General features: G+C 44.6%; 4 protein-coding genes across 4 annotated transcripts in view; all 4 read left to right on the top strand.

Annotated features, from left to right (window-relative positions):
- The first annotated feature begins 24 nt into the window (after positions 1 to 24).
- On the top strand, positions 25 to 4210 carry LOC137792990 (E3 ubiquitin-protein ligase TRIM39-like). Its single transcript, XM_068588862.1, has 2 exons — positions 25 to 740; positions 1394 to 4210. Exon 2 carries the CDS (start codon positions 1396 to 1398, stop codon positions 3037 to 3039), a length of 1644 nt encoding a protein of 547 aa, XP_068444963.1. The 5' UTR covers positions 25 to 740; positions 1394 to 1395; the 3' UTR covers positions 3040 to 4210.
- Positions 4211 to 4624: 414 nt separating this feature from the next.
- Positions 4625 to 13004, top strand: LOC137792794 (protein mono-ADP-ribosyltransferase PARP14-like). The gene is made up of 14 exons (XM_068588511.1): positions 4625 to 4855; positions 4940 to 5064; positions 5761 to 7344; positions 7427 to 7663; positions 8488 to 8712; positions 8806 to 8860; positions 8972 to 9118; positions 9779 to 9841; positions 9951 to 10127; positions 10222 to 10404; positions 10478 to 11092; positions 11437 to 11573; positions 11717 to 11897; positions 12071 to 13004. Exons 1-14 carry the CDS (start codon positions 4684 to 4686, stop codon positions 12355 to 12357), a joined length of 4188 nt encoding a protein of 1395 aa, XP_068444612.1. The 5' UTR covers positions 4625 to 4683; the 3' UTR covers positions 12358 to 13004.
- A 300-nt stretch (positions 13005 to 13304) lies between these two features.
- On the top strand, positions 13305 to 18589 carry LOC137793314 (uncharacterized). Its single transcript, XM_068589406.1, has 4 exons — positions 13305 to 13370; positions 13499 to 15146; positions 16630 to 16730; positions 16937 to 18589. The coding sequence occupies exons 2-4, from the start codon at positions 13508 to 13510 to the stop codon at positions 18587 to 18589; spliced, it is 3393 nt and encodes a 1130-aa protein (XP_068445507.1). The 5' UTR covers positions 13305 to 13370; positions 13499 to 13507.
- Positions 18590 to 20674: 2085 nt separating this feature from the next.
- The window catches only part of LOC137792874 (3',5'-cyclic-AMP phosphodiesterase 4B-like), a 16354-nt gene continuing 15079 nt past the window's right edge, over positions 20675 to 21949 (top strand). The window contains exon 1 of the mRNA XM_068588662.1: positions 20675 to 20985. The gene's annotated coding sequence lies outside the window, so the exon portion shown is untranslated. The remainder of the gene's footprint in view (positions 20986 to 21949) is intronic.

Below are 21949 nucleotides of genomic sequence, written 5' to 3'. Positions count from 1 at the left end.
CAACATAATGTATACATATTTATTTTTTTCCAAATAAACTTATAGATATGGTCCTTTGCACATCTTTTTAAAATCTACTTGGGATGTCGTTAGGTATCATTTGTAAGGGGTGCAGAATTCTAGGGAGTATATTAATTTTAATAACAGCTATCCGTCCCAGGCAAGAAATTTGGAAGTGGCAGCCATGTAAATTAATAAATATTAATCTGTTTCAGGACAGGAGACAGATTCATACTAATTCCTTGGATGTGTAAACATACTTAGCAATAAATGGTTCTGATTGTGAGACAAATTAAATGGAGATATTTTGCAGTTATCTGGGTCTCTACTGCCTCCAGGTGGTAGGGCAGTAGATTTACCCACTTTGATTGATTAACTTGTGGTGGGTTTAAATGTTCCAAGAGTCACTTTTATGCATTTCTGATGTAGTAATTTGTAATAATTGGTTAATATAGCATTAATCTCCTCTCATTTGAAACAACGGAGGCACAAAGCCAGACTACTCCGTGTGAGTCAGAGGGAGGTGAAGGTGAGATGTTCACCCACAGAGCTGCAGCTAAGAGGCGGAGCTACACTGGAGAGGAGAGCTCCTACGTCACACTCCAGAAACGAAAGTTAAGTTCCTGAGAGAGGCAGAAGCTCTGCAGTGGAGACGAGTCTCTGCTTTTCTCTCGAAGACAATTCAAAGTGACTTCATCAGGTTTTCCTCCACAACACAACAGAGTCTCTTCCAAACACTGGTGAGTACATCTGATCATGTTTACACCTTTAATCTCCAGGATTAGCTCTAAACTTTCTGCTCTATATGGGAAGGAAGTTCCTCTCTTCTTCACTTGGTTTAAACATAGTCGTTTATCCACAAGTCAACGATACAAAACTCACTTTAACAGCTTTAAAGTGTCTCAGAAGGACTTTAGTCACTTGTAACTGAATCTCTGTGGTTTTAAATTTAGTCTCACTTCGACTTTCCTGAAATTGTACTGTTCATTGTTCACTTCCTCTATTTCCTCTGGTTGTTTCACAATAAAAGTTTTCCAACAGTGGACCAGCGGGAGACTTTTGTTGTGAAGCAGATGCAGGAAATGTAATGTGTTTGTCATCACACGAGCAGAGTTTTGATGTCTTAAAAAAAAGAAAGCTGTCTACAGGAAGTGGAAATATTCTGCACCATTTTGCCAGAGCAGTGAGCTTCAACTTGTGAGAAAGCCAAAAAACTACTACAAGTACTTTCTCCAATATTATTTGAAACTTAAAATAACAGTAATAAGACTTGTTTTAAATAAAAACACATCAAAACTTTATTTTAAAAAAAGGATAGAGATCACACTTGTTTCCTTTTTCAACAAATAATTGAACTATTTTTTAAATTTATTTTCTTCCTCAATGTGTGTAGATATGGCTGCTGCCAGCAATCTGCTGTCTGAAGATCAGTTCCTGTGCTCCATCTGTCTGGATGTGTTCACTGATCCAGTCAGCACACCATGTGGACACAACTTCTGCAAAAAGTGCATCAATGAACACTGGAACACCAGTGACAGGTGCCAGTGTCCCATGTGCAAAGAGCTTTTCACCACGAGACCGGATTTGAAGGTGAACACCTTCATGTCTGAGATGGTTTCTCAGTTCAGACAGTCGGCTCAACAGAAAGCCAGCAGCAGCAGCTCAGAGCAACAAGAGTCCAAACCAGGAGAAGTTCCCTGTGACGTCTGCACTGGAACCAAACTGAAGGCCCTGAAGTCCTGCCTGGTGTGTCTGGCCTCCTACTGTGAGACTCACCTGGAGCCTCATCTCACAGCTTCACGCCTGAAGAGACATCAGCTGATGGACCCTGTGGAGAACCTGGAAGGCAGGATGTGTACGAAGCACGATAAACCTCTGGAGCTGTTCTGTAAGACCGACCAGACGTGTGTCTGCATGCTCTGCATCTGTTCAGACCACCAGATGCACAAATGTGTTCCTCTGGGAGATGAATATGAAAGAAAGAAGGTCGAGCTGGAGAAGACAGAGGCTGAAATCCAGGAGATGATCCAGAAGAGACGACTGAAGATTCAGGAGGTCAAACGCATTGTGGAGCTCAGTGAGGAAGATGCAGACAGAGAGAAAGCAGAAGGTGTTCAGGTCTTCACTGATCTGAAGGAGTCTGTTGAGAGAAAACTGAAGGAGCTCATCAACACGATAGAAGAGAAGCAGAGAACAACAAAGAAACAGGCTAAAAACTCCATCAAAGAGCTGGAACAGGAAATCTCTGAGCTGATGAAGAGGAGCACTGAGGTGGAGAAGCTCTCCCTCTCTGAAGACCACCTCCACCTTCTCCAGAGCTTCCAGTCCCTAAACATCCACCTCCCACCACCCACCAAGGACTGGACAAAGGTCAGTGTTCCTCCAGCATCACATGAGGGGACTGTGAGGAGAGCTGTGTCTCAGCTGGAGGAGAAGATCAGTGAAAAGATGAAGAAGCTGGTTAAAGATAGGATGAAGAGGGTCCAGAAGTTTGCAGTGGATGTGAATCTTGATCCTGATACAGCTCATCCTCAACTCATCCTGTCTGATGACGGGAAACAAGTACGTCATGGTGATGTGAGGAAGAATCTCCCAAACAACCCAGAGAGATTTACTTACTATATGTTGGTCTTGGGAAAGCAGAGTTTCTCTTCAGGTAGATTTTACTTTGAGGTTAAAGGAAAGACTGAATGGTATGTGGGAGTGACCAGAGAGTCGATCAACAGGAAGGAAGACATCGCACTGAGACCTCAGAATGGTAACTGGACTTTAAGGTTGAGAAATGGAAATGAGTACTTGGCTCTTGATGACCCTCCAGTTGTTCTCTCCCTGCAGTCTGGGCCTCAGAAGGTGGGGGTGTTTGTGGACTATGAGGAGGGTCTGGTCTCCTTCTATGACGTAGAAACAGCAGCTCTTATCTACTCCTTTACTGGCTGCTCCTTCAAGAAGAAACTCTTCCCATTATTCAGCCCTTGTCTTATTGATGATGGTAAAATCTCCCCTCCTCTGATCATCACTTCTGCGAATCACACTGGCTGATTCTTTTTTTATGATCAGAGATTCCCTGAACAATAATGCATTTCCAATAATATATATTAACATTAAAGAAGTTTATATACATCCAGTGTATTTATATACCAGAAAACTGGATATGTTGTTGAAAATAGCACTTTTTACTTTTTTCACATTCAATTTTAAACTTCTTTGGTGCCACCAGGTAAACAAAAATAACATCTGTTTGTATTTTGTGTGCGTTCCTCACTTAAGTTTTTGCGATTGGCACCTTAAGTTAAATCTACTGTATGATTGAGACTGTGGAAAGGTGAACGTCATGTGACGGGCAGTATTTTCTTGACCCCACAGGCCACTTGTCTGGTTTCTCCATTCTGTTACAATAGAGTCTCAAAAACAGCAGACAAGGCAATACTTAACTCCTCGTCCTCCACTGACTTGATTCACTAGTTTTTCCAATAAAACCCCTGCAGACTTCACAGTGTCTTGCAAACACAATATTCTAAACCTGCTTTGGTCAAATGCACCGACAACTTCGGCAGCCGTGGCACAGTCCACCTCTATGACGCTAACCAGATTGTTTTAAATCAAGCGACTTAGTCCTCAGCCGCATTCATAAAAGACAGAAAAGATTGATTTGTGACCTTAAAAGCTCCTGTAAAGTGAATGAAAACTCGATTTGTGTTGAATGAAATGAATCTTTTGTAAAGTATCGCTGCAGTAAAATCACATGCAGAAGAAGAAACTGTTTGTTTACGTTTTTATTTTATAACTGGAGTCCATAAGATCTCCAAAGTTGTGGTGCGCTTCCCTCCTGTGGCCAGTAGATGGCAGCACAGCTCGCACCAGAGAGGAGCGTTTGTTAAAGGCTTCAACAGACTGCACACTATTCAACTTCCTCCTCTGACTCAGCAACAGCTGACCCAAGTACTGGTGAGTGACAGCTGATGATATTTACTGTGTTTCAATAACTTCAGACTAAGCTCACAGCTCGAATCAAACAGGAAGTTACTCTCTTTTCATTTCCTTATGTGTTCACTGATCCAGTCAGCACACCATGTGGACACAACTTCCGCAAAAAGTGCATCACTGAACACTGAAATGTCAGTGACAGGTGCCAGTGTGCCATGTTAATAATGTAATTTAATGTCACTTTAACGGTGTTGACTGTTATTTCATGTAATTAATTGTCACTTTAACGGTGTGGACTGTTATTAATGTAACTTTAACGGTGTTGACTGTTATTTAATGTAACTTTAAAAGTGTTGACCGTTATTAAATGTAACTTTAACGGTGTTAACTGTTATTTGATGCAACTTTAACAGTGTTACCTGTTATTTAATGTAACTTTAACGGTGTTGAATGTTGTTTAATGTAATTTGTGCACTGTTCACTAATAAATCGCAACACGTTGGATAACTTTTCCTTCATCAAGGGTCCAATGCTCTACGTCACAGTAACACTGCGCACGGTGTCTGCACAACCAGATAAACCGTGGAAATGCCGCTCAGAGCTCAACATGGACTATTTGCGTAACTGGGAGGAGCAAATACTGGAACGAGCTGTGAGGGGAAAAAAGAAACCTGAAAGTGAAACTAAAAAGCGACACACTCCGGACACGTCAGTCGCCGTTTGAGTACTGAGAAGTTAACTTATCTCACTTTTTTAAGCATGGACGAATACCAACACCCGTTGTTCTTTCAAGCGGAACACCTGACAGACAAAGACAAACAGAAGATCGTCAGGTACTTTCAGAAAAAAAGAGATTCTGGCGGAGGAGTCTGTGGAGGGATCGAAAATGCAGAAGGCAACGTCTATAAGATCAGTTTTAAGGACAAAGAAGGTGAGGAGGCGTAGTTAGAATAAACTTTGCAGCAAGTTTAAATGTTGGGATCGTCAACGTGTTGCTGTGTTTTTGGTTTTACAGACCAGGAAAGAGTTTTGCAGAGGAAGTGTCACACCGTCTCTCTTCCCTCCGGGGACGTGCGTCTCACAGTGAGCCGAGCCATTTTACCGCAGACCCCGGATCAGCCATCGTGTAGTCATTCACAGGTGACGTAATCGGCCCGAAGCCAACTGATCCGACTCTGGATCAGTTTCAACAGAGTCAACATCTGATGCTGAACAAGTGTCGTGCGCGTTGTTTAAGGGGTTCGTACGGTCATGGAAAACCTGGAAAAGTCTTTGGATTTTACACTGGTTATTTCCAGGCCTGGAAAAAAATATTATGAATCCCAAATGTTTCTGAGAAGTCATGGAAATGTGTTATATTCATGTGTTTATGACGTTCATGTACGCTGAGTTTGAAGTAATTAATATACCTTTATAAGAAAGATGCTCAAAATATAAGCAGACATACATACAGGCATCTATATCAATGTTTATTCTTTTAATCAAACTGTTGATAGATAGATAATTACTTTATTGATCCCCGAAAGGAAATTCATTCATTGGTGTCATTTAAGTTTTACTGTATGCTTTTGAATCGTCAATGTTAGTTTAAATACTCAATTTTCTCACTTTTTCATGTATAGACCGAGATTTCACAACATGTTTGGTCATGGAAAGTTGGTTTAAAGTCATGGAAATCCACTGGTCTAAATGTGCATGAACCCCAGTTGTAGTGCAGGCCATTTTGATATCTGTATCATACATTTTCTACATATTATAAACTATTATCTATGTTTTTATCACTGACATCACCTCACATATTAATTGATCGGTTTGATATTGCTTTTTCCTCTTCAGACGGTCACTAGAGCAAACACAAAAAGCCTTGAGAAGATTTTCAAGCTTGAAATTTTCCTCCTGTTTTTCCTGAGAGACAACCCTAAAGCAAGGAAAGTCCTACAGAACCAACTTTCTTCTATCGGCTGCACGCTGGAGTTGGATTTTGACGAAGAGGAGGCCGTGGTTACGGGGGATATCGAGAAGGGCCCCGGGGGAGCCTTCGGTGCGGCGGAGAAGTGGGAGAAACGGGTGGATCTGCTCTTCATCGATCTCACCGAGAGCTACCTCTGCTATCACGTGATCGAGCCGCACCAAGCCGCGACCATACAGCAGGACCTCTCCTTCGCCACGGACGATGTCAAAGTGTACAAAGACAGCGGCTACGTTGTGGTGGTGGGACCGGTGGAGACGGTGAAGGAGAAGATTTCATCGCTGGAGAAGCGCATGCCCGCCCGGAAGGAACTACCCATCGGGGAGAACCAGTTCAAACTGGTGGAGGAAGAGTTCAGTCGAGAAATGCGTGCGCATCACCCAGAAGTAAAAATCCTCAAAGGGCCCGCCTCGCTCACCTTAGAGGGCCCCGCCAAGGACGTGCAGCCAGGAGCCGCGAAACTTGACGAACTGATGACAAAGGTGGAGAAAAAGAGAGTGGCGCTCTGCCCGGATTTAATGAACTTCATCACGTTGAGCGACGTCATCGCCAAGTACGAGGCTCGCTTCCTGCGGAGCCTCAGAAGTCCCGTTTCCCTCGAGGCGGCGTCCGAGCTGATCCTGTCCAGTTTGTCCTCCGAGGCCCTGGATGAGGCGGAGGCGGCGGTGAGGCGAGAACTCGCCGTGGACCACGTGTCCCTGCGGGGCGACGACGCCGCGGCGGCGGCGGCGGCGGCCGTGCCCCCGGACCTAAACGCCGTGAAGGAAATCCTGCGCGCGGCCGAGAACCAGGAAAACTCCCGAGAGGTCAGAGTGGACGTCGGCTTCATCCAGGGCCCCGGCGGAGCCGCCGGGACCGCCGACGTACTCCGACTGGTGGGCTACAGAGAAAATGTGAACAATCTGAAAAGGGCCCTGCGTGACTACCAGACGGACCACGCCGAGACGCAAGAAACGCTGCGACTCCCGCATCCTGAACTGCTCGACTGCTTCGATGCGTTTTTAAAACTGGTCAACTTGAAGCAGACCGACGTGACCCTGCGGACCGCCCCGTACCCGTGCCCGTGCGTGCACGTGTCCGGTCCACGCCGTCTGGTTCAGGACACCCGGAAGGCCCTGATCTCAGTTCTCTCCTGTCTGACGGCAGACACGTTGGCGCTGGATGGACCGGGGGCTGGCCGGTACTTCAAAGCGGAGGGTCGAGTGAGCAAGGAGCTGGTGGAGAGCTCCTGCCGGGTTCTGATCGGGGAGCGGCAAAGCGCGCCGTCGTCTCCGATCGTGGAAACTCAACCGCTAAGCGTCCGCAGCCTCAGCGTCGACGCCAGCAGCTTACCCACCGTTGGATCACCGCGCTACTCTTTGCAAAGGTCGCACAGCAGCAGCACCGTCGGGAGCGTTGCGGGCAACTCGACAGGAGTGGAGGTCAAGCTCGGCAGTCTGGAGGATGAACAGGTGCGGCAACTTCTGCTCTATTTTACATGAAATCAGCCATGCGGCCGCTCACGTTGTCTTCACTTCACCGTTTTCCCCGCAGGTGAACGTGTTGGTGGTGCCCATGATCAACAGGGAGCTGGCTTCTACTAAAATTGGTGAATGCCTGTTGAGTAAAGCCGGGGATGCGATCGTGACGAGCTTTAACTCGGCGGCAGCGAGCGGTCCTCTCGTCCCCGGTGACGTGATGCAGGTCGCGGCGCCGCCGCCTCTGGGCTGTTCCAAGCTCTTCTTCGTTCAGTGCTCTCGGTGGGACGGAGTCAAAGGCCGGAGTCGGAAGGTGAAGTTCAATACGTCAGACATTTTGAAAACACTATAGGGCCAAATCTGTGACAACAACAACAAAACAAGAAGATCAAAGCGTCCACTGAAGATTTGATCTAAATGATGGTTAAGAAAAGTTGAAATGGGTTAAAGAAAAATAAAATAAAATGTCTTTACAGACAGAGGACACGTCCTGATGGCATTGATTTACCAGGGAGGTACAGACAACAATACAGTGGAAATATATCTAATAATATATCTATCAGTAACAGAAAATTAAGTTGAGGCATTAGAAGAAGAAAAAATAGAGGAAAAGAAATATATATATATATATATATATATATATATATATATATATATATATATATATATATATATATATATATATATATATAATAAATATATATATATATATATATAATAAATATATATATATATATATAATAAATATATATATATATATATATAATAAATATATATATATATATATAATAAATATATATATATATATATATAATAAATATATATATATATATATATATATAAAATAAATATATATATATATATAAAATAAATATATAAAATGGAGGCTTGTATATAATTTTTGTTGTAAACGTTACTTCCTGTTTCCTTGATAGTACAACAGATTTTCTCTATATTCAAACAGGACTTGATGTCTTGAATACTTAAGTAATGTAAGAACGACCTCGACCAAGTGACGCTTGAGGCAAACTGGACGAAATTCCCTCCGGACTTTCCCCGAGATATCGCGTTCACTAGAACGGACTTTGGTTGTGTGACTTTAAGCTAACGTTAGCTTAAACGTTTGTTTGTTTCCAGTTGCTTGGCCATATGCTGAAGAGGTGTTTGGACCTGTGTGCGCAGCAGGGCATGACCTCCGTGGCCTTCCCCGTCATCGGACCTGGGATTGCTTTGAAATACCCGCTGGAAGAAGCCGTTAAAGTGCTGACTCGGAGCATTTTGAAGTTTGGATTAACCGCATCCTCTGGGTCTCTCTCCAGCATCCGCATCGTCATCAAACCGGACTATCCCGACTCAGAGGAGGTTGGCCGTCGACGCTCAACAACTGGTTTGTGCTATGCGTGCGTGTAGGACTCATCAATTGAAGCTTTTAATGCTGCTGTTTTTTATTTACAGTGCTACGATGAGGTCTACCGCAACCTCAGCGCAAATATGAACCATGGAGGCCAAGGTAAAAAAATATATATATTAAATTAATTAAGTATTTATTCATTGGCAATTTTATAGTCCATCATTTCCAGTTTGAATGTCAAACAAATTGTGACCTTTTTTGTCCTGTTAGCGATCTTCAAGTCCCTCACCGGTGACCTCGACGACATCACTTTGACAGTGGGAGGCGGGGTCAAACTGCAGCTGGTGGTCGGTAACATTGTGAGCGAGACCACGGACGTCGTGGTGAACACGACCGACTTCATTCATTTTGGGGACGGTGAGTGAGAGCCGAGGACGAGCCCTGGCATGTCATCTAGTGCCAGGAAGCGGGTCAAAGTGTTTCTACTATTCATTCATGGCCTTCCCTCTGGTGCCGCAGTAAGACGTTTGTAGAAGTAACGGCAAATGTTTCGCAGTGACCGCACAGAAACTACACTCAAGATCACAACTGTCATCAATGTATGTACTTTTTGAAGGTGTTGTAAGTTGTCGCAGGTACATAACATGGCTCATCAGCAGCAGTAGAGGAAGTATTCAGATCCTGTACTCGAGTAAAAGCACAAAAACACACAGTGAAAATACTCCACTGCATTCAAAACCTTCCTCCAGCCGAATGAGTTGAATGTTTCTCTCAGACGCAGAGCTTTGAGCAGCCAATCAGAAGACTTTTCTTCTGAAATTACTACAATTATGTATAATTAAATATTGATTCTTGTACATTTTGTAAAAGTAGCAGTCCCATATTGTACAAATACTGTGTTAAAAGTAAAATCACTCTGAAAATATTAAGATAAAAATAATACTTAATATTGTGTATTAACTTAATTCTGCAAAGTAACAAAAGCTATAAATGTAGTGGAGTAAAAAATACAATATATTGAATTAAAGCACTTGAGTAAATTAAGTTTAAATTGTTTAAATAATCTTTACTCCACAGATGGAGTGTGCAAAGCCATCTTAGCCAAAGCGGGACCAGCGGTGGAGGCTGACCTCAGAGCCGGTGAGGGAAAAGAGGAAAAGAGGAAAAGAGGACCGGCTTTGCATTTACAAGTCAAACTCCCGGCCGCTCCGCTTCTCACGCGTCTCGTCTGTTTTGCGTCTTTCTGCAGCGAAGCGGATCCGAGGAGAAGTTTTCGTCTCCCAGCCGGGATCCTTCCCCTGCTCAGCCATCTTCCACGTCTGCGGCGAAAAGGACGTCGCCCTCATGGAACATCTGGTGCGCTCCATCGTCGACCGCTGTGAAGCGTATAAATTCAAGTCCGTCGCCATTCCTGCCATGTGTGCTGGTGAGCATTTCATCAGACGTTACGGTTACTTTTCAAACGCACTACAAATGTAAATGTCGCCCGGCCTTTTAAAAAAATAAAATTCCCCGTGCAGGAGTGACCGGCTTGCCCCCCGGCGTCGTGGCGGGCGCCATCCTCCGAGGCGTCCTGACGGCCACTTCGTCCGCTTCTCTTTCGCACCTCAGGGACATCCGCATCGTCCTGAACAGAATGAACGTCTTCTTGGCCTTTAAAGAGGAATTAACGACAACGTTTCCCGCTGCCGTGAACAACAGAGGTGATTCTTCTCTTTTAATCCCGATTGCAAATCATTTTGTCGGAGTCTCTCCGCTGATTGCTATGCTTCGCAGTGCCGGCGCTCCGGTCGCCTCTTGCGCGAGCGCAGCAGCTCCCGATGTCTGAGGCGGCGGATCTCAGCGTCCTCTGCAGCAGCTCCGCCAGCCAGCAGTCGGTCTTCTGGCTCCTGGGTCTCATCAGAGAGGACGTGGACGACGCCGCGACGAAGCTGAGGGACCTGTACCGCGCTCAGTGCGCCGCTCGAACCTTCTCGCGGGAGGAGCTGGCGGGCCTCACCCGGGACGACGTGGAGGATCTGAAGCGGCTGGTGGAGGCCGAGGGCCTGTACGTGAGCAGGGAGCGGTCGGGCGGGGCCGCCACGACGGTGAGCGGGTTGAAAGACGGGGTCAACAGGGTGACGCAGAGGATTAACGACTCCTTCAGGCGAGAGGTGAGAGTCAGGGAGGAGGAGGATCTGTTCGCCCGCGTGTCCTGGTGCATCCTGGGACGCGACGGTCTCTGGGAGAGACTGCCCAAAACGGCCAATCACAAGCTGGAGAATAACGACGTCGCGGGAGGGATAGTGGACGCAGAGAGCACGACGTGGTCCGTGGATCACCAGAGGATATCGGCCACAAGTCTGACAACTTTACACGGGGCGATGCTGAAGCGGCTGGAGCATCTCTCCGGTGAGGTGTCACATGGTCTTCGTCGTGGTCAAGTGCACTTTTAAGACCACGAACATGTTTGTAACATGCTTGAATTAAGAAAATATTCTTAAGAAAAAGACGATGCCGAGTTAATTTCTTTACTATTCATAGATGAGGATTTTGATTTTATTGTAACAAGCAAAATGTTTAGTTTAAGAACAAAAAACATCAAGAGTTGGCTGACGGCAAACACTGTAAAGAGCAACATGATCTTAAGGCGTATCAATCAACTCGTGTAGATGCATATATAAAAATACAAGATCCCTGATGGATTTTCTCACCATTTTTTTCCCTTCCGACTTATTTATTATTACTTATTTCAGACTTCACGTTCCCCCTGCAATGGGACAACATGGCTGCCGGTGAAGCTTTCAGGAAGGTCGCACTGTCGCCGCACTCTGGAGAGTACAAATTACTGGAGAAGGCCTTCAAAGAAACGGCCCAGCAGACCGTGATGAAGGTGGGCAGCCGTCTATATCTCTACGAATGAAGCTTTGACCGTATTTCCATATCGTCCCGTGAACATAAACGTTCTCCGCATGCTCTCCGAGGTAGAAAGGTAGACTTTCTTGTTTGTTTTTTTCGGTTTTCGTCCCTCGACAGATCGAGCGCGTGCAGAACGTCCACCTGCGACGCGCCTACCAAGCGCAGAGGAACCAGATCTCCGATAAGAACCGACAGCCGGATGGAGAGTGTGAGCGCTCCCTGTGGCACGGGACGACTCAGGACAGCTGTGACTCCATCATGAAAAACGGGTTCGACCGGCGCTTCTCTGGGCAGAACGGTGAGGAGCTCGGACTCATTTGCTTTCTCCTCTGAGACCGACCGCGCCGGAAAAATACGAGCTTTTCGACGTCAAAGTGTCCGTCGGCCTTTTATCTACAGACGTGGCGCTTTTGTGTCAGGTATCAGGATTTATTATTTGTCTATCTCCTCCTTTTTTGTTTTCATTTTCAGGGACGAGGTTCGGTGAAGGAACCTACTTTGCCCGGGACGCCCAATACTCGGCCCAACCCACCTACTCGAAGCCCGCCGCGGACGGCTCCCAGCTGATGTTTGTGGCGCTGGTCCTGATCGGCGTCTACGCTCAGGGTCAGGCCAACATGAGGGTGCCGCCCACTCGCAGTTACCAGCAGTCACATGACCGCTACGACAGCGTGGTGGACAACATAAGCGACCCCACCATGTTTGTGGTGTTTCACGACAACCAAGCGTACCCGGATTACCTCATCACCTTCAAGTGACGGGGGGGGAAAAGGGATGATGAATTATCGTTCGGCCAAGTCAAAGTACGCTTGAGAGGTGCTAAGGTGCTCAATTTGTTTTTGCTTGAGTGATGAGGTTATGAGCCCTGACTCACAGATGCTTCTGGGGAATATGATGCCGTTCTGAATCTTTTATTTGCTTGATATTTGCATTTGTTCTGACAAAGGAAGATGGGAACAAACTGAATTGATAACCTGTTACAAAAAGGTGGAAAGAGGTCTTTTGCAGGAACTTTATTGGTTACACAGTGGGAGTACATCTTGAAGAGTTGAAGCTGCATTAATCAACATTCATTATGTACTAAATGAAAAGAAAGCATCACATGTTTAAGCTCATGTGTCACATTCACAAACACTATCCGTCAGCTGGTTTTTGTGTGTTTTTGTGCTTCGAATGGCCAAAAATAGATAAATTGAGCCTTAAAATGTAACATATATGTTTTGAAATCACAAAATGCTTGAAATCCTTCACTATTTACAACAAAGTGCCTCATATTTACTTACTTTATATTCATGTGAGTGGGTTAATTCTGTGTGTGTGAAAGTCAAAAAAAAAAAGGAGTAGTGAATGATTTAAATGAGGAAGTGATGTCAAAGACAACCATACTGTGTAACCTCAACCACAAATAAAGAGAATATCACTTAACGCTGCTTTCGGAACAATTTTATTGTTGTTATTGTTTTTATTTGCTGCCATCTAGCAGGAAAAAAAGAAGATTAAAAAAAAGACATAATAGTTTCCCTAGAGGTTAAACTGCCGCATGTCTGTAACTACAGTAAAGTCTAAACCTGGAGGAGGAAACACAACCTCCCAAACAGAGCCGCTGAAGGGGCGGGGCTTCTGCGGAAGGGGCGGGGCTTCGACGTCACGATCCTGAAACGAAACTTAACGTTTAGTCAGAGCGACAGTCGAGACAAATCTCTGTGTTTCTGTCGATGGAAATATTACACTTTGCTCGTCGGTATTTTCTCAACAGCTGACCCAAATACTGGTGAGTGACAGCTGATGATATTTACTGTGTTTCAATAACTTCAAACAAAACTCACAGCTCGAATCAAGCTCTAATAATTAATGATGTATTAAAATCGTTTGTAGTAACACTGTGACTTTTGTCCTCAGTGTGTAGATATGGCTGCTGCCAGCAATCTGCTGTCTGAAGATCAGTTTCTGTGCTCCATCTGTCTGGATGTGTTCACTGATCCAGTCAGCACACCATGTGGACACAACTTCTGCAAAAAGTGCATCACTGAACACTGGAACACCAGTGACAGGTGCCAGTGTCCCATGTGCAAAGAGCTTTTCACCACAAGACCGGATTTGAGGGTCAACACGTTGTTCTCTGAGATGTTTTCTCATGTCAGACAGTCGGCTCAACAGAAAGCCAGCAGCAGCAGCTCAGAGCAACAAGAGTCCAAACCAGGAGAAGTTCCCTGTGACGTCTGCACTGGAACCAAACTGAAGGCCCTGAAGTCCTGCCTGGTGTGTCTGGCCTCCTACTGTGAGACTCACCTGGAGCCTCATCTCACAGCTTCACGCCTGAAGAGACATCAGCTGATGGACCCTGTGGAGAACCTGGAAGGCAGGATGTGTACGAAGCACGATAAACCTCTGGAGCTGTTCTGTAAGACCGACCAGACGTGTGTCTGCATGCTCTGCACTGTGTTAGACCACAAGATGCACGATGTTGTTCCTCTGAAAGAAGGATATGAAGGAAAGAAGGTCGAGCTGGAGAAGACAGAGGCTGAAATCCAGCAGATGATCCAGAAGAGACGACTGAAGATTCAGGAGGTCAAACGCATCGTGGAGCTCAGTGAGGAAGATGCAGACAGAGAGAAAGCAGAAGGTGTTCAGGTCTTCACTGATCTGAAGGAGTCTGTTGAGAGAGAACTGAAGGAGCTCATCAACACGATAGAAGAGAAGCAGAGAACAACAAAGAAACAGGCTGAAGACTCCATCAAAGAGCTGGAACAGGAAATCTCTGAGCTGATGAAGAGGAGCACTGAGGTGGAGAAGTTCTCCCTCTCTGAAGACCACCTCCACCTTCTCCAGAGCTTCCAGTCCCTAAACATCCACCTCCCACCACCCACCAAGGACTGGACAAAGGTCAGTGTTCCTCCAGCGTCACATGAGGGGACTGTGAGGAGAGCTGTGTCTCAGCTGGAGGAGACTCTCAGTGAAAAGATGAAGAAGCTGGTTAAAGATAGGATGAAGAGCGTCCAGAAGTTTGCAGTGGATGTGAATCTTGATCCTGATACAGCTCATCCTAAACTCATCCTGTCTGATGACGGGAAACAAGTACGTCATGGTGATGTGAGGAAGAATCTCCCAAACAACCCAGAGAGATTTACTTACTATATTTTTGTCCTGGGAAAGCAGAGTTTCTCTTCAGGTAGATTTTACTTTGAGGTTGAAGTTAAAGGAAAGACTGAATGGTATGTGGGAGTGGCCAGAGAGTCGATCAACAGGAAGAGATTAATCACACAGAGTCCTCAGAATGGTAACTGGATTATATGTTTGACAAATGGAAATAAGTACTTGGCTCTTGATGACCCTCCAGTTGTTCTCTCCCTGGAGTCTGGGCCTCAGAAGGTGGGGGTGTTTGTGGACTATGAGGAGGGTCTGGTCTCCTTCTATGACGTAGAAGCTGCAGCTCTTATCTACTCCTTTACTGGCTGCTCCTTCAAGAAGAAACTCTTCCCATTATTCAGTCCTGGTCTTAATGATGGTGGTAATAACTCTACACCTCTGATCATCTCTCCTGTGAATTAAACTGTCTGATCTTTGTTACGATCAGAAATCCCCTGAACAATAATGCATTACCAACAATACATATTCACATTGAAGTAGTCTTCATACATCCAGTGTATTTATACACTAGACAGAGTTTTAATACTACAAAACTGACACAGCAGTTAATATTTGGACAACAATTAATTAAAAACAAACCAAACAATAACAGAATGATACATTTTTAAATATCAAGTCTTCATGTCATTCATGGTAATAAATGTACATATTTAGTGATAATATCTCTTGTGAACTTGTTTTTATGTGAATACGATTTGTCAGTAATCATTTGTGTCACTCAAACAGCTTCAGGGTTAAAACATGAGGATAAAAAGTATCTTTGAATATGTGTCACTCTTATAAAGGTGGATTTGTTTTCTACTGTAAGGCTTCTTAAAGAGACCTGAGAGCTCTGTCTGTTACGCTCAGCGATGCAGAGAGAAGCTGAAATTGCCTTCAGACCGTAAATTGTAATTGTATTGATTCATATTCATTTTAGTTTTAAATGAGGACTTGTGGACTGTGGGTGTAACTCTGTTGATCTGGACAGATGTTAACAGGGAGGATGTCTTTCCTCCCTGTTAACCAATTTATACTTTTTTACTGTTATTTCATTACATTGCTATATCGTCTGTGTACATTTATTTTCTTCATGTTTTCCAATAAAAATGTTTATTGTCAGTGGCTTTTGTGTCTGTGTATTATTCCATAATTAATAAATAAAATTGGTTCAGAAGGCTTCCTAACTAGTCCATGACAGATTGTTTAAAATGTTTGACGTATTCAAGCTTTGAATCCTTTACATTATTTCCTTATTTCTAAATCTCTGTCCCATCAAGCAAACGGCCTGATCTTATTTCTTACCATCAGAAATGTATTGAGCAATAACAATGAATAATGTTCAACAACATATGCACATACTTAGAGTGTAAAGACACAGCAGACAAAGTTACCTGCTTCTTGTCCATAAAGTCCCCAAAGTTGTGGTGCGCTTCCCTCCTGTGACCAGTAGATGGCAGCACAGCTCACACCAGAGAGGAGCGTTTGTTAAAGGCTTCAACAGACTGCACACTATTCAACTTCCTCCTCTGACTCAGCAACAAATATAGATAAGAAGTAAATATAACATGAGGAGGTTAGAGCATCACAGTGAGCTGAGCTGTGACTGCCAGTAAGATTGTTGCAGAGCTGCATTGGACTGTAAAGTGACACAAACATATTTATTGTTTACATGTGGGACTGACTTCTTTTTGTGAAAAGTGTTCCGGTGGCTGCAGGAAAAAAAGAAGATTAAAAAAAGACATAATAGTTTCCCTAGAGGTTAAACTGCCGCATGTCTGTAACTACAGTAAAGTCTAAACCTGGAGGAGGAAACACAACCTCCCAAACAGAGCCGCTGAAGGGGCGGGGCTTCTGCGGAAGGGGCGGGGCTTCGACGTCACGATCCTGAAGTAAAACTTAACGTTTCGTCAGAGCGACAGTTGAGACAAATCTCTGTGTTTCTGTCGATGGAAATATTACACTTTGCTCGTCGGTAGTTTCTCAACAGCTGACCCAAATACTGGTGAGTGACAGCTGATGATATTTACTGTGTTTCAATAACTTCAAACAAAATTCACAGCTCGTATCAAACAGGAAGTTACTCTCTTTTCATTTCCATATGACGTATGGTCAGCGTGAAAACTCGTAAGGAGTCAAATTAAGCTAAAGCTCTAATAATTAATGATGTATTAAAATCGTTTGTAGTAACACTGTGACTTTTGTCCTTAGTGTGTAGATATGGCTGCTGCCAGCAATCTGCTGTCTGAAGATCAGTTTCTGTGCTCCATCTGTCTGGATGTGTTCACTGATCCAGTCAGCACACCATGTGGACACAACTTCTGCAAAAAGTGCATCACTGAACACTGGAACACCAGTGACAGGTGCCAGTGTCCCATGTGCAAAGAGCTTTTCACCACAAGACCGGATTTGAGGGTCAACACGTTGTTCTCTGAGATGTTTTCTCATGTCAGACAGTCGGCTCAACAGAAAGCCAGCAGCAGCAGCTCAGAGCAACAAGAGTCCAAACCAGGAGAAGTTCCCTGTGACGTCTGCACTGGAACCAAACTGAAGGCCCTGAAGTCCTGCCTGGTGTGTCTGGTCTCCTACTGTGAGACTCACCTGGAGCCTCATCTCACAGCTTCACGCCTGAAGAGACATCAGCTGATGGACCCTGTGGAGAACCTGGAAGGCAGGATGTGTACGAAGCACGATAAACCTCTGGAGCTGTTCTGTAAGACCGACCAGACGTGTGTCTGCATGCTCTGCATCTGTTCAGACCACCAGATGCACAAATGTGTTCCTCTGGGAGATGAATATGAAAGAAAGAAGGTCGAGCTGGAGAAGACAGAGGCTGAAATCCAGCAGATGATCCAGAAGAGACGACTGAAGATTCAGGAGGTCAAACGCATCGTGGAGCTCAGTGAGGAAGATGCAGACAGAGAGAAAGCAGAAGGTGTTCAGGTCTTCACTGATCTGAAGGAGTCTGTTGAGAGAGAACTGAAGGAGCTCATCAACACGATAGAAGAGAAGCAGAGAACCACAAAGAAACAGGCTGAAGACTCCATCAAAGAGCTGGAACAGGAAATCTCTGAGCTGATGAAGAGGAGCACTGAGGTGGAGAAGCTCTCCCTCTCTGAAGACCACCTCCACCTTCTCCAGAGCTTCCAGTCCCTAAACATCCACCTCCCACCACCCACCAAGGACTGGACAAAGGTCAGTGTTCCTCCAGCATCACATGAGGGGACTGTGAGGAGAGCTGTGTCTCAGCTGGAGGAGACTCTCAGTGAAAAGATGAAGAAGCTGTGTGTTGAAGATGAGATGGAGAGGGTCCAAAAGTTTGCAGTGAATGTGAATCTTGATCCTGATACAGCTCATCCTTACCTCATCCTGTCTGATGACGGGAAACAAGTACGTCATGGTGATGTGAGGAAGAATCTCCCAAACAACCCAGAGAGATTTTTTTTCTGTAATTGGGTCCTTGGAAAGCAGAGTTTCTCTTCAGGTAGATTTTATTTTGAGGTTCAAGTTAAAGGAAAGACTGAATGGTATGTGGGAGTGACCAGAGAGTCGATCAACAGGAAGAGATTAATCACACAGAGTCCTCAGAATGGTAACTGGATTATATGTTTGACAAATGGAAATAAGTACACAGTTCTTGATGACCCTCCAGTTGTTCTCTCCCTGCAGTCTGGGCCTCAGAAGGTGGGGGTGTTTGTGGACTATGAGGAGGGTCTGGTCTCCTTCTATGACGTAGAAGCTGCAGCTCTTATCTACTCCTTTACTGGCTGGTCCTTCAAGGAGAAACTCTTCCCATTATTCTGTCCTGGTCTTAATGATGGTGGTAATAACTCTACACCTCTGATCATCTCTCCTGTGAATTAAACTGTCTGATCTTTGTTACGATCAGAAATATTATTATTATTATTATTATTTCAAGTCTTAATGTCGTTCATGGTAATAAATGTACATATTTAGTGATAATATCTCTTGTGAACTTGTTTTTATGTGAATATGATCTTCTTCTTAAAGAGACCTGAGAGCTCTGTCTGTTATGCTCAGCGCTGCAGAGAAGCTGAAATTGCCTTTAGAATGTAAATTACTGGACAGAAGTTGCAATTATTCGAATTTACATTTAATTTAGTTTAATTTAGGATCTTACTTGCTTGTGGACTATGGGTTAACAGGGATTATGTCTTTCCTCAATACATTATGTTAAAAGGAACCGTGTGTGTAACATTTACGGGGATTAATTAGCAGCAATTCAATATAATATTCATAACTATGTTTTAATCATCGTATAATCGCCTCAAATTAAGACAAGTAGTGTTTTCGTTAGCTTAGAAAAAGGCATTTATATCTACTTCCGGAGCGGCTCGTCTTCCATATTCCGCCATCTTGCACCGCCATGTTTCTACGGCAGCCCAGAAGGGACACTGGAGACGGACGTTTGCCTTTTCACGTGATCTGAAGCTACGTATGCGTTGAGAAACGCCGGTGATAAACTACCGGAGTATTGAAAAGCCCCGACATTACTTATCTTTATTGTTTAGCTGTCAAAATTTGTTGGGCTTATTAAACAAGTTATGGTCCACGTTGTTTGTTTAATGTTTTCCATTCAAATCTTTCAATAGCTGTTGTGCCTGTGTATTACTCAGTGTGTATTATAAATGTGTATACATGTCCAGATGTGACCTCCTTCTCCAGAGCTTCCAGTCCTTAAACATCCTCCGCCCACCACCCACAAAGGACTGGATCGAGTTGTATTCAGTGTTTGCATTTGAAGTTAATTACGTCGTAATTAATCGGTGGGTTTGACTTCTGTGCAGGTTTAGAAAAAAAAAAACTTCTTTGTTCAGTCACTTTTGTAAATGGAAAACAATCAGCGGCGGCCCGAGGCATAAATCAAACCTCTAAAAGCCGAGAGAGAGAGAGAGAGAGAGAGAAAGAGAGAGAGAGAGAGAGAGAGAGAGAGAGAGAGAGAGAGAGAGAGAGAGAGAGAGAGAGAGAGAGAGAGAGAGAGAGAGAGAGAAAACACGCAGTTTTGGGCGCGTTTTTGCTCGGTTGTTGTTGTCTCGTGATAGGTCAATGTTGCACTAATTTGGCACTGAGCGGGAACAAAGGAACAGGTTTTCTCTCTCTACAGACTATTTAGGAGCTCAGTCGATGGACTGAGAAGTAATCTGCAACTATTTGGATGATTTATTCATCGTTTTGAGGCCATTAGAGGAATTTCTGCCTTTACTTGACTTCTTACATTAATGTAAACTGTCTAGGTTTGAGGGTTTGCGGCTGTTGTTCATTAAAAAACACTGGGAAGTATAATTAGTGAAAACAATTCCTTATGTTCCTTTATTTCCTCAAGTGATTCGTTGTTTGATCTATAATGTTATGACTAATTGATAATACACAATCATAATTAGCTACATTCATCAGGTGTCGCGTCAACACTCTCCAGCTTTATGAGGAGCTCAGTGGACACGTTTATTCCTTCAATGCTCAGGATGAAAATAAATAAGGAGAAAAGAAGCATTACATCCCGTTGGTTTGAAGTGTATCGCATGTCCTTAAATGACTGAAAAAAACGACATATTAGGGGGGATTAGAGAGAGTAACAGGATGCCTGAATATTGTGATGTTTTTTTTTTGTGTTAAAAAAAAAATCTGCTCCGGTAAATAAGAGGCAATAATGGAGAGACGAGGCATCTGACTTATTGACGCAGAGAATCATGCGCGTGGCTGTTATTGGAGAGAAAAAAGAAAGGCATTGCGAGGATGCCCCGAGAAAAAAAGGAAAGGAAAGGTAGAGGTACCGATGGAGAGAGGAGGAGCGGAGGCTGCTGTGTGGGATTAATGGACACACTGCAGGAGGAGGGAGGGGAGATGGGCTTCTCCATGGTGGTGGTGGTGGTGGTGGTGTTGGTGGTGGGAGGAGACTGGGGGAGACCACTGTGGCAGGGGAGAGGGAGAGAGGAGTGGCAGCGAGGGAGGGAGGGAGGCTGGTGAAGCCGCGGATATTCATGAGGACGCCAAGTGTTTTTCTTTTTTTTTCCTTCCTTCCTTCCTTCCTTCCTCTTCTCGCCGTGGTGGTGACACACTGCTAGTCTGCGGAGAGACGGAGGGGAGTCTGCGTGTGCGTGTGTGTGTGTGTGTGCGTGTGTTTGTGTGTCTGTGTGCGTGTGTGTGTGTGTGTGTTTGTGTGTGCGCGCGCGGGAGGAGGAGGACAGACGAGTGGAAAGCAAGACGGGGCCCATCTTGCCATTGATCTTGAGGCGATCAAGGTGAGTGTGTTTTTGTTCTTAAACGCTTTCGGATTGCGTGCGTGTACGTGCGCGTGTGCGTGTGTGCGCGCGCGTCCATCTGACACATGCCTCTTGTAGTGCGTGTGCAGACAGGCATGACGGCAGGGCTGTCCTCATGTGTGCAAGGATTCACTATGCCATATATATATATATATATATATATATATATATATATATATATATATATATATATATATATATATATATATTTCATTTTTCCATTTTTTTAACAGGCTGCGATGGTATTGAGCTGCATATTGATGCATTGCTGCTTGGTTTTATAAGCTGCTTTATCAGTAGTGGAGGTGGCACTGTGTGTGTGTGTGTGTGTGTGTGTGTGTGTGTGTGTGTGTGTGTGTGTGTGTGTGTGCGCGCACGCTCTAATTTGTCATTGTCTGTGCATATATATGTCACTGTGTCACTGCATTTGTTGATTTCTCCACATGCAGCGTTTTTTGTGTGTGTGCTCCACCTCCTCTTCCTCCTCCTCCTCCTCCTCCTCCACGCGATGGATGTGTGCATGTGTGCATGTGTTTTTTTGGGTGAGTGGGTGTGTTCTTCATGACCCCTGGTAAAAGTCGTCTCCGCCACACACACACACACACACACTCTCTCTCTCTCTCTGTTTGTCTGTCTGTGTACCGGCTCGATCGGAAACCCTCCCGATACGCTGAATCCGTCCCCTCCAATGGAATTAGGTCATCTTGGACCGCTCTGAGTAATTATATAACATCAGAGAGCTCTGGTGAAGCAGTGTCTGCTCACACACTGCAGGTACGGAGACAATCAGTTGTTTGGATATCAGGCGACAACTTGATTTACATGCACGAGCCTTGAAATGAGCATTGAAATGAAAGCAGGACACAGAAGATGACTCAAAGAGAGAAAGAGAGAGAGAGAGGGAATTAGCTTGTGTTAACGTTTCCTATCTGTTTTCTTACAG

This window comes from Clinocottus analis, unplaced genomic scaffold, assembly GCF_023055335.1.
Source record: "Clinocottus analis isolate CAN_PGR_092001 unplaced genomic scaffold, fCliAna1.0.p SCAF_22, whole genome shotgun sequence".
In the NCBI taxonomy this organism is placed as follows: domain Eukaryota; kingdom Metazoa; phylum Chordata; class Actinopteri; order Perciformes; family Cottidae; genus Clinocottus; species Clinocottus analis.
This window is presented reverse-complemented; position numbering and strand designations above follow the sequence as displayed.